Source organism: Rhinoderma darwinii, chromosome 8 (assembly GCF_050947455.1).
Source record: "Rhinoderma darwinii isolate aRhiDar2 chromosome 8, aRhiDar2.hap1, whole genome shotgun sequence".
Classification (NCBI taxonomy): Eukaryota; Metazoa; Chordata; class Amphibia; order Anura; family Rhinodermatidae; genus Rhinoderma; species Rhinoderma darwinii.
The window spans coordinates 17,530,296-17,547,203 of NC_134694.1; the positions used below are offsets into that span (position 1 = coordinate 17,530,296).

The 16,908-nt window shown below is 41.1% G+C and overlaps 1 protein-coding gene across 1 annotated transcript in view; it reads left to right on the forward strand.

The window, feature by feature from the left end:
* DUSP9 (dual specificity phosphatase 9) overlaps nt 1-15,256 on the forward strand; it is a 29,875-nt gene extending 14,619 nt beyond the window's left edge. Inside the window, exons 3-5 of the mRNA XM_075835362.1 lie at nt 6,186-6,697; nt 10,579-11,022; nt 12,700-15,256. Coding sequence (XP_075691477.1) covers nt 6,340-6,697; nt 10,579-11,022; nt 12,700-13,004 — 1,107 coding nt within the window. The 5' untranslated portion in view covers nt 6,186-6,339 and the 3' untranslated portion in view covers nt 13,005-15,256. The remainder of the gene's footprint in view (nt 1-6,185; nt 6,698-10,578; nt 11,023-12,699) is intronic.
* Nucleotides 15,257-16,908: the final 1,652 nt, after the last annotated feature.

Genomic DNA, 16,908 nt, shown 5'->3' on the forward strand with positions numbered 1-16,908 from the left:
GCCGAGCCAGGGTGCTTTTAACAAGCAGGGGAAGGGAGCCAGCGCAGCGCTCCCTCCACCTGCTGTACACCCCGGCCCTGCCACACCGTGTACAGCGATGCCATTCGTCAGAATGGCATCAACTCCTCCTCCTCACATGCACTCTGCGCTGTGAGGAGGAGGAGATAGAGCGCAAGCGCCGGGAAACCCGGCCATCACTCGGAACACATTCCGGTGATGGCCGTGTAATACCCGGCCCCATAGACTTGTATGGGAGCCGGGCGGCCGGGTGCCCGGGCAAAGATAGAGCATGTCCTATTTTTTGACGGCCGGATTTTCCGGCCGTCAAAAAATCGGTCGTGTGAATAGCCCCATTAGGGGTCTATCATTCCTAATGCAGCCGGGTGCCGGCCGATTTATGAACGGCCGGCACCCGGACGGGAAACCCTGCCGTGTGAATGAGGCCTTACTGAGATATTGACATTTTTCTATTCACTTGTGTCGGCCATTTTTTGGTAAAGTGACAACAGGAAGTTCAGCCATATTAATTGACATTTTTTAATAAACTTCTAAGAAACATTTGGTAAAACTTCTGAGAAGTTAATTCAATAGTGATAACCAATATGGATGCACAGTGCATCATGCACTTCCTGTTACCACTTGACAAAATGTCCGCCAAAACAGCACAGAAATATGCCAATACCACTGGTAATTAAAGCAAAATTTACCAGAATTTGTTTCTTTATTTTGTCTAGCTGCATTATTTACATATATTTTATAGTCCAATATTAAAAATATCTGTCTCCATATAGACCCTATAAATGGGTTGAATCAACAAGGCGACCCCTGTTCATATGCCCTAATGGACGTCATAGAGGGGGATCCCAGCTCGGAACCCCCTCTATGAGCCAGAACAAGGAGCCGCCCTGCGGGATCAGGCCCGTCACTCATTATAAGGACGGACATTAATTTAAGTGGACATCATGTAATGCTAAATTTCACCTGCATCGGCAGACGCATCTTCCCCAAGTGATAGAAACTGTTCATCAGGGGTTAGGGAACCCGTACCCGCAGCGATCGTGTGATCGCCATGCCACCTCACATTTAAAAAAGGATTGACTTCCTGAGACAACCCCTAAAATGTTAGGGCAGTTATAAGGTGGCATCTGCATCCACTTAATGGCCCACGTTTCTTTATGTGCTATGGTAATGAGGAGCCCTCTTGGCCAATTAGAAGTGCCAAGATGGCTCACGTGTTCTGCGCTGTTTATTGTATAACACAGTATATTAAAAATGAAAAAGTCTCCGGATGGTAACAACATTTTGACTCTTTCATTAGAAGAACACATGAATAATCAGAGCATACTGGGAGGGCGGGGGTTTTGTTGGTACTCGTGCGCCCACTAATATCTCTTTGTTAGGGTATATTATGGATGCTCTAATGTTATAAGCCCTGTACAAAAATGGATACCGAACAGCAAGAAAAAGAACTGGACCTAGGACTTATAAAGCGACCTCTCCAGATTATTAATGGGTTTGCACTGTGATTTATTCTTTTATATTTATAGTGTTTTCTACTTCACCACTTTTTACAGTCCTGAAGGCCGCAGAATGTTTTTTTCTCGCTGGGTGTTTTATGAGAATTTGTCGCCTTATCAATTGGTTCCTTTATTTCCGGTGGTGATTTATTAGACGCTTGTTAAATCTGGTGACTGATGATAATAAATGTGTTTACCCAGGTTTTTTCTATAGCAATTAGATACACATTCATAAAGCTATAGTGCATGTATTGGGCAGCGTCTTGATGTATCAGGTCAATAATAAAATAGTAATATTAATTATGTAATTGCTGGGGCAAAATTGGTGTAAATTGAAGAAACGGAAGGATTGTCCTATGGACTATTTTTATTTATTAGGTCAAAGCCTATAGTAGGTGTTTTTTTGGGGGCTGTTAAGCAAAGCTTCAACATCGCATCCACTTTCTACAATCCCTTTTGTTAGAAGAGTCTCCAAAAAATAAGCTGCTCACTGGATGTTCTTCTGGGACAACCAGCGATTAGCTGTCATTTGTGAGGAAAAATGGCTGACAGCAAGTGTTCAGTTTTCCTGCAGCGCCACCACAGGAGAAATTAAGCATGACATTGCGCCCATTCAAATAAAAGGGCTGTCCATGTAATTCAAGGACGTGTCTGGTCCTCCAGAATGAGGGATGTTATTTGTTGCTTCTTCCATGGAGGTCACGAATGAGCGATTCCCTTTAATGATTTAGAATTTCCTAATAGTTTATTTGGAATGGGTTTTCCAAACCAGACAATCTTTTAAAATTTTCTCAAAATACTATTATTTAATGCAGAAATAGTGGGGTTAAAAAAATCCCCTTACACAATTTGACACTGCTGTATACATGTGTAGTTGCTCTTAGCCAAGCACAATGTGGTGGCGTCACTAGGCCATGTGACCACATTACATGATAACACAAGGGTTGCACGTCATATCACGCTATTTAATTTACCTAAATTCCTGCAAAAAAGTAACAATTATAAACACAGCAAACCCCTTTATTAGCAATTCCCTTTTAAATGTTGTCTGCATCGCTCCCTTTATTTCAACAAGAGCATTTCAGTATAAGTTCCAACTGCAAAAGGGGCAGAAATTTATATGAAAGGGGCAAAAATCTGCAGAAAATTAGTCAATCTGGGGCAAAGGGGTGTTGGAAAAATAATGAGTAGATCTCCGCTCCATACTGGTTCCCACATATATAATATTAAGGAATTTAGGTAAATCTTTGCTTATATCCAATCAAACCTCTTCCAGATCCACCTGAGGCCCCTACATTTTTGAACGACCGTCTATATTTACCTATAGGTGGTGAGGTCCAAGAATTAGAACAGTTATTAATACTTCACAATCAGAATTATCATCTGTTAAATGGGGTTTCCCGGAAAAGCCGAGACATGTAGGTGGGAGTCCGTTATCTGATATCCCCAATGTTTTTGAGTAATGTTCCTTGTTTTTATTGGAGAAGTGTATAGTTTAGTTATAGTTAAAAATCAATGAAAGTTACAAAAAACCTTTGGTAGGTGTAAAAGTCTCATTATCTCCTGCAGCTACCGTACATTGAGGTGCGTGGTTCACATACTTCTCAGTCGTGACTGTCAGTGTATCAAGGACATCGTGCATACATTTCCCGTGTGATCATTGTGCTGTAGAAATGGTAATTATACCATTCAGATTTTCACCCTATACTATGCTATTCATTAATATTATGGACAAGTACTGCTGCTGTCACCAGATCACACTCTTCAACATTTCTGAATTGGCTCATAAGAAAACCTGTCCCGAGGCTGTCAATGTTCTTTTTTTTAATACATAAAGTAGTGTGTACTCTGTATGAAGCAAAAGATTTAAAGCTTAGTGGTGTACTATGTAAAGGGACAGTAACCTTAAAAAACGGTTCCTTGCATAAATGGGTTGCTCACCTTCGGCTCCTACACCCACAAAGTTTAGGTTAACTAATTGGATTTTCTAGGATATATCAGGACCAGTCAAAGAGATTGGAGAGAAGACTATTGGACAAGAATAGTATTGAAGTCCATTGCTGAGAGCTTGTCCTTGTAACGTCCGTGGTCGCTGACCACGAACTCCTTCCATCCAGTCGATGCCCTTCTCTCAAGAGATGTCTGCACATACGGCCATCCTGCTCCACAGTGACCACCAGGGTGCGCTCATGAGCTCTGTCCAGACTTAAGAAGCCAGAGAGCACGCATGTTTGTGATTGAGCTAATTGCTCCAGAGCACCCTGGGCTATAAGAAGCTCCCAGCCCCATCCTCCCATGCCTGAGCTTTGTTGTTGTATTCCAAGTCTGTCTTGCAAATGGTCCCCTAGTGTTTCCTGCTCCCAGTGTTCCCTGTTCCTGTATCCTGTAACCTGTATCCTGATCTAGTGCCCAGCTTAGCTGTAGCCGTGCTGTGCTGTATACCATGCCTGTCCTGCTTCTCCACGCCTGACGTCTACTTGCTGCCTAGTTCCTGCCAAGCCTGCCTTGCTACTGTCCGAGCTGCCACAGGTACCCTATATAAACTATAGACTCTGAACTGCGCCCTGTTGGCCAGCTGCCATACCGCCAAGGCGGTACGGCCCCGTGGGTCCACAAACCCTACGTGACAGTCCTTGTCTTATAGAACCATCTTCATCACTCTCTCATTGGAGTGTCAATTATTATGGGAGTTATCAGTCCGCCAGTAATTGTGCACCATGAGAATCATTAATACAGTCCCTTATATATAAACTAGCAGATAGAAAGAAACTGTATTATTTTCCTTTTAAGGTGGCACTAGGACCCCCTTACATACAAGCCCTCTGTGCAGTTGCACAGACTGCATATATGGTATGTCCAACTGTGTTAATGTGGGTACCTGCAAAGGGGAATACAGCAAACTGGAAGTAAACCCACTGAGCGTTGCGATGTCCCTCTATGATGGCACCCATACTATCATGGCTTGCTGTTCTAGGTAGACCAGTTAGTTCACCATGTGGGTGGTCAGGCTTATAGTAAATATCCCCCTAAATTTTGTCTGCTGAAGAATCCCCAAAAGTATTCTATAAACAGTTTTGTTTTATCTATCTGAGTTTATAGGTTCATGAGCAAACTTGGGATTTGTCTGCCTCCTTTTACTCTGCTCCCATCCACGTTGAATGCCTTTGATGATCCTGGCCACCACCACAAAAAGCCCCCTGCTAGACTCCACATTCAGTCCCAAAAAGTGCTTTATTAAGAAAAATAAATATATACTTACATAAATATATGCTTGCTTGACACGAGCACTGAGGACTGGCAGCCATTTTCCTCTCACAGGCAGTGGGCACATCGTCAATGTACCGAAAGACCGTTTGATATCACCAGTTTCCATGGGAGATGGGCTACCCAGAATCATCAGCTGCATACTGCAATGCCATCTGCAAAGCAATAATATTCTGGAGAATTAGCTAATACATTCAATAAATTCGCATATAACCATTAACATTAGTGAGAATCAAAGATTCTGACAATACAGTCAGGAATGGACAGGCCCACCAGAGAACCAAAGGATTCTTCGGTAGGCCCAGGTTCTGACACAGTACAGGGGCCATGCCTCGAGGGACCATAAGATCAAGCAACAGACAACAAGTCTAGGCATATATTTTTATTTTTGGTCCTACAACTGTACAAGATCCAGCGGCACCGTTTCTTTGTAGAAGAAATGGGATTTTGTAATCAATATAGGAGGAATTTTCTAGACTAAGATTGATTCAACCATAATCTGTGGAATGTTCTACCTCAAGAAAAAGCAATGACAAAATCAATAGCCAAGCTTAAAAAATCACTGAACAGTTTTCAAAAAGTTTCCACATTAACAGTTACTAACGGGTACATAAACATGGTAGAGCGTTGTCTGTATGGCGGCACGCGGTATCTCTTTGGCTCTGTACAACACAGCCACATGTAATCTGTGTGTCTCCATATGGTGCCTACATATGGAACCGTATTATGAAAATATTCTCCCATAGAAGCAAATCTTCATATATAATCCCGGGCTCAATTCAAGAAATGTATTTACATCTGTATACATGTGTTATGTACATGGATCTTTATTGATAAATCATCTCCACCACTTGCAGAGTGAATTTTATCATTGAGTACCAATATATCATAAAGTTGGAGAATTTTGTATCCCCATATAGTCACTGTAGTAATCTAGTAAAATGGACAACCTAACATAATGTTGGGTGGTTATATTGCAGGCTGCCAAAGCCACTGTAGCCCATTTTGATGGGGTTGTCTGCTTTGGACAATCCCATTTTGTTAAAAGGTTCTCTTGACAATTAATTGATCACTGCTTAGACCATCAGCGATCAGCTGTAATATGTGTGTGTTCATTTCCCCTGCAACGCCGCCACAGGGTGACTTAAGTATTGCACAGTTCTCATTTAAATCAATGGGCTAACAGTGTAATGTACGGATGTGGCGGATCCTGCAGAGCAAGGGACACTCTGTGTAGCCACTCTCTGCTGTGGCTAATAGAGGAGAATCTTGAATGAAGACCACCCTTTGTTAACTCAGGAACCCCTTCTATTAACTCAAGATTTCCTAATACGATATTTGAAAATGTGCATCCTAAACCAGACAATATCTTGTCTTACTTGTTTTTTTTTTCTTGTTCTCTAGGAAATGCCCTGAAACACTTAATAAAGGCGATAGGATTATTGGCAACAACCATATTTTGCACAAGAATCCTTAAACTGTTTTATTCCAGTGTATTAAGTGTATGGACCGTCCTCTCTATCTAATTCCCATGGTTCTTCCCATGTGAGTGGAACAGATGGAGTCCCTGTGTAAATCCACAACATGGCTGCGGGATGAGCTGGACTCTCCTGCTCAAAATGTTCGTATCTTAGACTGTCGTACCAGGGAGCTCTATGACTCTTCACATGTGGAGAAGGCCTTGCATGTAGCTCTGCCTGGGCTAATGTTACGACGATTACGCAAAGGCAACCTCTCTGCCCATTCCCTCCTTCCTGGATCCCCTCCTGCTATAAGGGAAGTGGCCCTTTTGTATGATGAGTGCACCGCCAGCCTCCCAGGGCGAATAGGTGTCCAGTTGGAGGAACAAGAACCAGTTCTGGTGACCCTTCTCCATAAGCTTAAGAAGGAAGGATGTCAAGCCTACTACTTACAAGGTAAGAAACACCTTTTTGGGGGCAAGCATCATGATGAATGCACCCATGTCTCTGTCCATCACCATTGTGTCAATCTGCAGTCCAATACAACTCTCATCTCCAAAAAAACTTAAAGCAGAGTTCTGAGGGTCAGTGGGCATAGTAAAGAGAGTAGATGGCTTTGAGGGCTAGTCTTTTAGCTGACCCAGGATGTTGTTCCTCTTCGCATCTAAGCAGATTATTCTATAGCTGACCTGAATAACATAAAACTGGTAATCTAGTAAATATTATGTCCTAACATGCCACTGTCCACATAGCTTTAAGAAAAGATATACCAAGACACAACAAAAAACAGGCTTAGGCCTCATGCACACGACCGTGCTCGTAATTACGACTCGTAATTACGAGCACGGCCGGCCACGGGCAGCCGGCCGCTTTTCCGAGCCGTGCTCCCATTATAAAGTATAGCAGCACATGTTCTATTTTTTTAACGGCACGGGCACCTTCCCGTGAGAAAACGGGAAGGTACCCGTGGCTAACAGAAGTCTATGGGCCCGTTATTTCGGGTCGTAATTACGACCCGCAATAACGGGTGTTTTTACGGTCGTGTGCATGAGGCCTTAGGCTGGTTTCACACGACTGCAACACCCAGACCCCACCCCTGAGGTTCCTCTGAACTGAAATTAGATCACTTTAGGAATTTACAGTGATCTAAGTTCGGATCCACTGTGTGACACTAGCTATAGGTTGATTGGCTACCTATGAAAATTAGCCTTTAAGTAATATCTACTGTATATGTGTATGTAAAAGGCATGAATACATCAGATTGTTAGCCCCATTATGGACAGGGCTACATTCTTTGTACAGCACTGTATAATCTGTTTATATTATAACTATAAATCTGGCATCATATGTAATAAGAAGGTGCACTATATAGATACCCACGTAACAATTGGTACTTTGCATTTTCTGTAGAAGATATACTACTGTGCAGATTGCCACAAGAGATGTGGCACTGTGCAAATAGACACAAGAGACGTGGCATAGTGTATATAGTCATGCAGGAAGAGTCATGTTTCAGAGATGTGGCACAGGGCAGATAGCAAGTGTTACATGCATGAGGCATTTTTAAAGAAATGTATAAAGGGAAAGTCTTTACATTTTGATTTATTACTTGGAACTGAGCGACAACAGGAACTGCCGGGGATTTTACTATTATTATTCAAACTGCAAAGCTCTTACCTCGAATTCCGTCCTTCACTTTTCCTGTCAAGTAAGTGACATCCACATAAGATAATTGCAGTATAAAGCAACCCCAAAGCATTTATAGAACATGCATGCCAGTATCGAGACCTTCACAGGAGACCACCACTATTTATAGCAGATCTCAAAGTCATCGGTCAATAGTCCACTTCTTGCCTTAGTTCTCTGGATGAAGATGTGTTATGTGCAATTTATTTTTTTACAGTCTTCCAGTTACCGGGAATATCTCAGTATAGGGGATAGTGACTAGTGACCCTGCTATCATTAAGGAGGCCCTACGAGGCATAGGTCTATGTACAGGGCGGATAAGGTCCGCCTGTTAGTAATGGTGTTGTCTGCATTGCAGTTAGTAGGACTTAAAGGCGAAATCCTCATAAATGTTTTCTGCCCTGTCATAATGACGTATTAGGAGATGCCATGGGAGAGGTTCTGTGGGCCAAGGAACCAACTGTTGCTTAAATCAAAGGGCTAAATCAGAACGGCTAAACCCCTTTAAAGATTGTCACAGATTTACATTAATGGAAGTCTCAATCACAGTACTTGAGTTATTGATCTTATTGACCCCCATGGATTACATCTTCTGAGTTGTGGTGACATTAAAGAAGATGTTTTTAACGTAAAGTTTCCCGCTAGATAATGGCATTATCTTTTTGTATATTTTCTGAATTTATCAAGGCTCTACTTAACATTGAGGTCGGCCATGCATTTGTCATGGGACCGATGAAGAAGGGAAGCCCCAGTTCAGGTGTTCCACATTCTTGGTGTGAATGATGGGGCTCTTCTTCTACACAGACACTGCAACATTGGCTAACAAAGAGGTGGAAACTAACATGAGGTTCCGATCATCCTTGTGTTCAACAAGGTGAAGTGTAAACAAGTGGAGTGTCCTCTTGTTAAGTGGTATGGAGTCATGTGCTGGCATGAAACGGAACAAGTTCAGGGTCATATTTTTTCTGCTATACTGAAGCTTCTCTACCCTATAGTTCTTCCTGGTTCGGACTTATCAAAATCGGTTCCAAAGGTTCGAACATTTGGTGGACGAGCCACAAATTTTTCCACAGTCAATAGTCATTCAAGAGATTGTCTCAGTAAGACCACCCCCTTCCATGGGCCCTATAGGGTATATAGATGTGATAGAGAGGGTCCCTGCTCAGGACCACTCCTGTAATAGCCAGAGTGGAGAGTCACTAATGAAGAGGCAGACTCAACCCATCCATATACTACATTCTTAGCCATTCATTTAAATGGCCATATTAAATGTAATAATATATTTCCCCTGCAGTGGCCGCCACAGCTTCCCCCGGCGCTAGCAGCTTTCTAAAGCTGATCAGCTGATCGCTGGGTCGGCTTCAATTTAAAGAGACAACGCCTTTAACATGACTGTTGTACTGCTTATACCTACACATCTTTGGCTGGCTTTACAGATTTTTTAAGTTTACTTAAGCTACAAGATAAAGAAACTAAATAAATGTAGACGTTCCAATTACAACCCATTCATGCTCAGTGCGTGATGCTTTTTTGAATATGGTAAGTGCTACTTCCAGTTACCAGGAAACGGGCCAGTCTGGGGAGCTGAGAGGGATGGGGAAAGCAGAAATATAAGCAATTAGACCTAATTATAGACTATGGACATGTGTTCTAGCAATGGATCCCATATGAAAAATAAATCCAATTAACCCCGTAACTGATTATGGCAGTTTATAATATAACAGTAAATGCTTAGTTGTTTTATTTAGAAGACAGAAGTCTGAGGACCAGCAATATAAAGGGAAGTTCAAATATTTCATCACTGACAGTGCACCCTCCTTTACCAGCAGGTATATTCGCAATCTTAAAGGGGCTACATAAAAGCTGAAATCGCTAAACACTAGACAGACTCCAGTTTCCTTATTTGGTCCCTGTTACCATCTGCTCCACGAGTAAAGAAGAAGACTACACATATAGATTTCTATGGAAATACCCCACAGACAAGCTGTTCAAATGCAACAAAGGGAAATTTGGCATATTGTGTTATCCGTGATTTTGCATAGGACTTCTTCAGAAATGTTGCATTGTAGTGAATGGGATTTAAAAAAAATCCCGTTTCCTTAATACAGGCAAAAAACTGACCCAGTTTACACCATGTTGCGTACATTTATACGTAAAAGATCAAAGATTTGTCCCTGAGGGTCAGGGCATGTTGGGAGTTGTAGTTTTTTATCAGCTGGAGAGCCACAGATTGGAGACGAGTGATTTACATAATGTAGACAATGTATGATATTACGATATGGCACAGCATGGTCTTTGTTGCCTAAAAAAGATTGAATCCCTACAGAGGGAAAAAGGAAAACTTCTCCCAAACGAACCTTCAATCTGCATGACCACATTGTCATGGGATGGGAAAAAAACTTCCCAAAGACATCATGCCCTGCCAAAATGTCTCAATCAGGAGATCCCAGCTATGGTCAGAGTACATTGGAATACCAAATAGCATGGTTGTCGCTCTTCATTGGCAACCAACCACCAATAAAAATGTGCACCAAATGCATCTTTTAAGTTATATTTACTGGTAGAGTAGCCGTAGTCTTCAATTGTCATCTGTAGAAGTTTGATATTGGTTAACTGAATGACTTATCTATTGTTCTGCTTCCAATTCACAGGTGGCTTCTGTAAGTTTCAGGCCGAATTTCCTCACCATTGTGAAACCAACCTAGACTCTACCAGTTGTGCCAGTAGTTCACCTTTGCCACCAACTCCAGTGCTAGGACTAGGAGGCCTGTGCATTGCTTCTGACTGCTCTGATGTTGAATCTGACCTTGACCGAGAGCCATTGAGTGGGATAGACTCTGAAGGCATGAGTCCACGCAACCAGCCCCCGTCCTTCCCTGTGCAAATTCTTCCACATTTGTATCTTGGCAGTGCTAGAGATTCTGGGAACATGGACACTCTGGCCAAGCTTGGTATTCGCTATATCTTGAATGTCACCCCAAATCTACCCAATATTTTTGAGAAGGACGGAGACTTCCATTACAAGCAAATTCCCATATCTGATCACTGGAGTCAAAACTTGTCACAGTTTTTCCCAGAAGCCATTGAGTTTATTGGTGAGTATGAGGTTTGTTTGTTAATATTCTTGTAACTGCAAAAGATATTTCATTATCTTTTGAGAAGGTTTCATTCTACCGCCATTTACACCCCTTTAAAATTTATGGGATCCATTAATGGATCATTTCCTTTACATTTTCTTTATTAAATATTATTGAAAGAGACCTAGAGGACAATGAGGACTTACATTTGGAAAAAAAAAGTCATCATATGTTATCATCACTATCAACCAAAAGAGGCAGTGATTGCAGTGTGGGTCTGGAACAGCCTTCCGAGTAGTTCTCATGATGTCCTCACAGTACGGGATTACTGTTTCTTGTTGGACATCTCAAGACATTTTATAGAATTGGGTGAAGGAGTTTCGTTTTCAAACCCAAAACCAAGAAAATAATTACTCTTTATTTTACCGTAAGGAAGGGTATTAAAGGAATAGGTTCCCAGACATTCATTTCAATATATCCTTCACTTTAAAGGGGCTGTATGGTTTCGAAAACCCATTTTCAAATAACCTATTAGGGACTTCTAAGTAAATAAAGGGGGTACACTGTTCAGGACCCTTGCGTCTTCACTAGAGTGGAAAGCGGTTACTCTAGAGGACCTGTCGTGTCCTGCATTACACAAATTGTCCATTGATCTGAATGGGCATCGTGTAATACTTCATTTCTCCTGTGGTGGCGCTGCAGGGAAATCGAACACTTCCATTTAATACTGTCAGGTTTCTTCATAGATTACAGCTAATCGCTGGGGGTCCCAGCAGGTGGACACTTTGTAATCAGTTTATTGTCAAGGGACCTTTCTAACATGTAGGGATTATCCAAAGCGGACAACTGATTTAATAAGCTGTTCATCGTTTTTTATATGATACAATGATATTTTAATATATTGAGTAAAGCATTGATCACATAACAGTGGCAGTAAATATTACGCTTGAAAATATCCCTAGTGTGTGCCCATCTGGGTATCTTAAGGACATGTTTGTCTGTGCATGTTCTTGAGACTGACCTTCAGTCTGGCTTCTCGCTGCCTCCCGGATAGGGTTACCTTAATGGATGTCCCTCCTCCCATTTTCTCCACCACTTATTGCTTTTGTCTTCGAGCTATTTTTACATCAACTCTCTCTGAGCTGTTATTTGGAGTGTTGTTCGATGAAGATATACAGATTGATTGATCATGATGTTCTGGTGGCAACTACTCAAACAACTCAATCCGTATATATTCTCTTTTCTCCTTTAAATAAAGTATTATCATGGTATTGTCTAAGAACATATACACTATATATGCTAATACTTCCATAACTGTACATTTTGTAGCTTTCTGATTATTTGATAAGGTCAAATAATAGACACAATTACATTGGATGCGAAATGTTCTCCAAACAACAGATCAGAACTTTCTGGTGAACCTTGCTTTATGTCCTACAGTAAATTATGACATGATAATCTAGGAGACTCAATCATCTATTTTCTATGAGGATACAAATGAAAGCAGCAAAATCCAAGCACAGTATTAGATGAAAGGACAATGACAATCATAGTCTTTCTGTATAATTATGGTTCCTAGAACACAACATATGAGCAGGTTCTCAGAGTGGATTAGAAGTCACCTAACAATTACCTACAAAGGAGACTCCTCTTATGTTCCATTTTTAATACTGGTTGTTCCTTTTTATTTTACAGATGAGGCAGCTTCCCACAACTGTGGGGTACTTGTGCATTGTCTGGCAGGTATCAGTCGATCGGTCACTGTCACCGTTGCCTACCTCATGCAGAAGCTCAACCTGTCCTTGAATGATGCCTACGATTTTGTCAAGCGCAAGAAAACCAATATCTCTCCCAATTTCAACTTTATGGGTCAGCTGCTGGATTTCGAGAAAAGCTTGGGACTCAGTAGCCCTGATGATAATCGACCACCTGGCCACTCGTTCTTCACCAGTCCGTCCAACGATGATGTTTTTGAACTGGACTCTTTGGACTCCACGTAGGAACGTTCTTTGAGAGTTTCACTATGACCATTTTAAGCTATTACCTTTTCATTCCTTTATGGGCCTAAGCAGCTCAGATATAGGGGAACATCTGCTGAATTGTTGCAGTAAGGCTGAAGACCAACATGACAATACTTAGTCTATTATCTAATGTTTTTCAGTCTAGATTTCTGTGGATGTACAACTGGAAGGAGATATACATGTATTGGATGAGTATTCCCAAGTCCTACATCTCATATGGTGAGTCCAGGATGATGTGACTGGAGATATGTTCTTCAGTCCTTCAAAGAAGGTGTTGAGATGTTTGACGACAAATGAGAACCAAAGCATACAAACCAGAAGATAACCTTACAGTAGACTCTTGTTGACTTTCCACAGAGGACCAGCATCAGTTAACATGGAGCAGAACATTGTAGCCTTCACCAGAGGATGTCAGCCAGTAGACTTTAAGTACTATACTTTCCCTTCCAGCATCAAATGGGTTAGTATTGTTCTATGAAATGATTCATTTTTTTTAATTGCTGAATTTTAGAGCCGAGGCATCAGATGTTCTAAATGAAGTCTTCTCAGCTGGGAATAGGAGCTCAGATCAGGAACGCACCATGTTCCTTTTTGAAATGGATCACGACAAGGACTGATTCACTTGTTTTGCTTCATTGGAATGATAAATCCTGTGAGCGGAATCGAGTTTACAAAGTGACGGAGCAGGTGGTGAAGATACTCGTTCCATCTGGAACCCACATACGATGATCAAACTCTTCTTCACCGCACAGGAGGATTCCTGGCCAATCTAGGTTGGGCCTAAACATGCAAAGCCATGTGTCACTTTCTCAACTTTTGTACAGTATTTCTATTCTATGTGTTACACCATGGCAGATTGCCATAGGCAACTTTTTTAATGATGCCACTCTTCTCAGGCCCCGGGCTATTATAAGTTAACAAATATAAAAAATATAAGAACTCAGGATTACGTGTGGCATTTAAAGACCTACTCTTGGAACGAGCTGATGTGCGGTTGACAAAGCTTTTTGTTTGCATATTATTACATATGCTCCATAGCCCTGCAGTGCAGGATGGGAATTGTCACTTATGAGTGTCATGGATTTCAATAAGGTCCAAGTGAATTAGCTTTTGAGAGAATTGACCATATCGAACAAAGAATACTCTATGTAGGATGACCAAGGTTATTGATAAGTGTACAACTTTTTGTCATTTCTTTAAAGAAACAGGGACATTTTATTATTTTTTTGCCTTTTTTGCAGAATATTTATACCTTTATGACTTCAGAGGACAGAAAAATTGTCCAGTTCTCTCAGCTGCCTTAACCCAGGGGTGGAAATCTCCGTTGAGTGACTCCTGGCCAGTATGCATTAATATACATTGTATAGTAAATGAGAATGTATTAATGTAACCACACAAGATAAAAAAAAAGAAGATGGATTCTTTAAAGTGAACGTCGACTTTTTAGCACTCGAATGTATTTGGGTTCTGATTATTTTTTATATTTTTATAGTGGTCCGATGAAATTCTGTCCGCCTGCTGCCGCCACTAGGGGGGTTTAAGAACTTACTACATACTGTATTGAAGGTATTACCAGTATGCAGTAAATTCTAAACCCCCTAGTGGTGACTGCAGGTAGACAGAACTTTTAACTCTGTCAATGCAGGGGATTTGGAGCTCTGTGTCAGAAAAACAGAGCTCCGACAACTATAAAGATATGTTGAGAAATGAATCGGCAACAAAATTTGGGACCTGTTTAGGTTGAACAAACAACAAATGGTGGACACTCACTTTAAATGTATATATTTTGTTTACTTCCCTTACGGGAACAGGAATACCTTGTTCAAATACTTTGGTATCCATCAAGCACGTCCAGAATTTAGCACTTCTTAAAGGGGAAATGTCCCTTTGAAAATGAGCGTATATTTTTCTTTCTATTGGTTAAAACAAGAGGCCTTGTATCAAAACTTAAAGAGGACCTGTCGCCTCTCCTGACATGTCTGTTTTAGTAAATAATTGTATTCCCCATTAAATAGCAATTCTGGAGCGTCTTTTCTTAGAACTTTACATTGTGCCATTCCTCTGTTATTCCTCCCAGAAATGTATGAATAAATTGGCAACTGGGTGTTACCACTCCCCTTGTCAAAGGGGCGTGTCCCTACACAGTCTCACTCTGTCAGTACTGATTGGACATCGTCAGTCTGTGTAGGGACACACCCCCATCTGGTAACACCCAGTTGTCAATTTATTCATAAGTTTCTAGGAGGAATCACATAGGAATGGCACAACGGAGAGTTCTAAGAAAAGATGCTCCAGAATGTCATAGGGAATACAATTATTTACTAAACAGACACGTCAGGAGAGGTGACTGGTTCTCTTTAAAGAAAAAGTTCACAGCAACCAATCATTTCACCTTTTACTTTTCTGATCCAGTTTAAAAGATGAACTCTGATTGGTTGCAATGGGTCACACGCTGTTTGTTTCTGAGACCAAAGGATATAAGCAAATCTATAATCTTTCTATATTGTGGGGTGCAAATATGTTCACCTCTCTAGATCTATCACCCTCTATAGTCAGATATTTTTAGTTTTTCCCTCACATTTTAGAAGCAGCATTTAATATTTACAGGGTTTGTTGGAACGGCGGCCACAGTACTCAATATTAAAATAACTGTTAAATTAGCGTTTAGTCATTTAGTAACAGTGAATGTCATCGTCTGGATGTTACATCTGATGCTGTGTTAGCACACGACGTCAGTAAGTAATATTGCCCTATACAATACTTTAATGGCAATAGGAAACTGTAACTTTGTATATGCTACAAAGGATTACATTTAGTGCTACTGTCTAAGGCACATGATGGAGATCTCTTTAAAGGGTTGTCTGGGATTACAAAAATGGTCTGTGTTTTTTTTATTTTTTAGAAACAGCGCCACTCTTGTTCGTGGCTGTGTCAGGTAATGCAGCTCATCTCTATTTAATAGGGCTGAACTGCAATACCATACAATGCCCATGGACAAGAGTGGCGCTGTTTTTCGACAAAAAAAAAAATGGAGACTTTTTTTCAAATTACGGACAACCCCTTTAAGGCGTTGTCTGGTTTAGACAGCTTTTTCTCATATCATGTGTCCACCTGAGAATAGTTGATCTTTCTGCTTGGAGTCCCCACGGTTATGGAAGTGGTTACACCTGAGTAAACGATTGTTTTTTGCTGTAGCAGAGCTGTATTTGTCATGAACTCTGTAAGTTTACCTACAGTCCTACAGAAAAGCACAGATCGCACAATGAATTGCGCCAAATTACACAATCAGCTCTGCTCGCGGCTCTTAGATGTAGCTGATAGAAGGAGTTGTGGGACCGTCTATTATGTCAGCATGCCAAAATAGAGCAGAAAAGGGGTTGTTTAAACCAGACAACCACACGTGTAAGCTATACAGGATTTAGCAGTATTAATATTTTTATTCACAAAGTGCAGACTTATTTTTTGTAGAAAATATTAGCTAAACCAGAGTTCATGTAATAATTCTAGGTTTTCCCAGTTGGGTGTTGTAGGGAATAAGGAGGTTCTAGCTATAGTGTAAAAACCAATCTAGGCCTCATTCAGACAGCCATGTGCAGAGCGAGTATGGCCGCTCCTTAAAGCGGTAGATACTCCGTCTACCACTATATGGTACGGGGCCCCCGTACAGCGCTGTATTATAGAGGTACTCTTCTTCTAGGGGAGAATACCTCCATATTACGTTATCTGACGGAGCGTGCCATAATTAAACTTCCAGATTCTGTTTAAATCCAACAGAAAACAACCTCTGTATATCTTTGTATTGAATCCGAGGCATATGTAGGTAGAGCAGGACCCCATAGACCACTATGTCAACTACACAAACTAGGCTGAAACCATATTTATG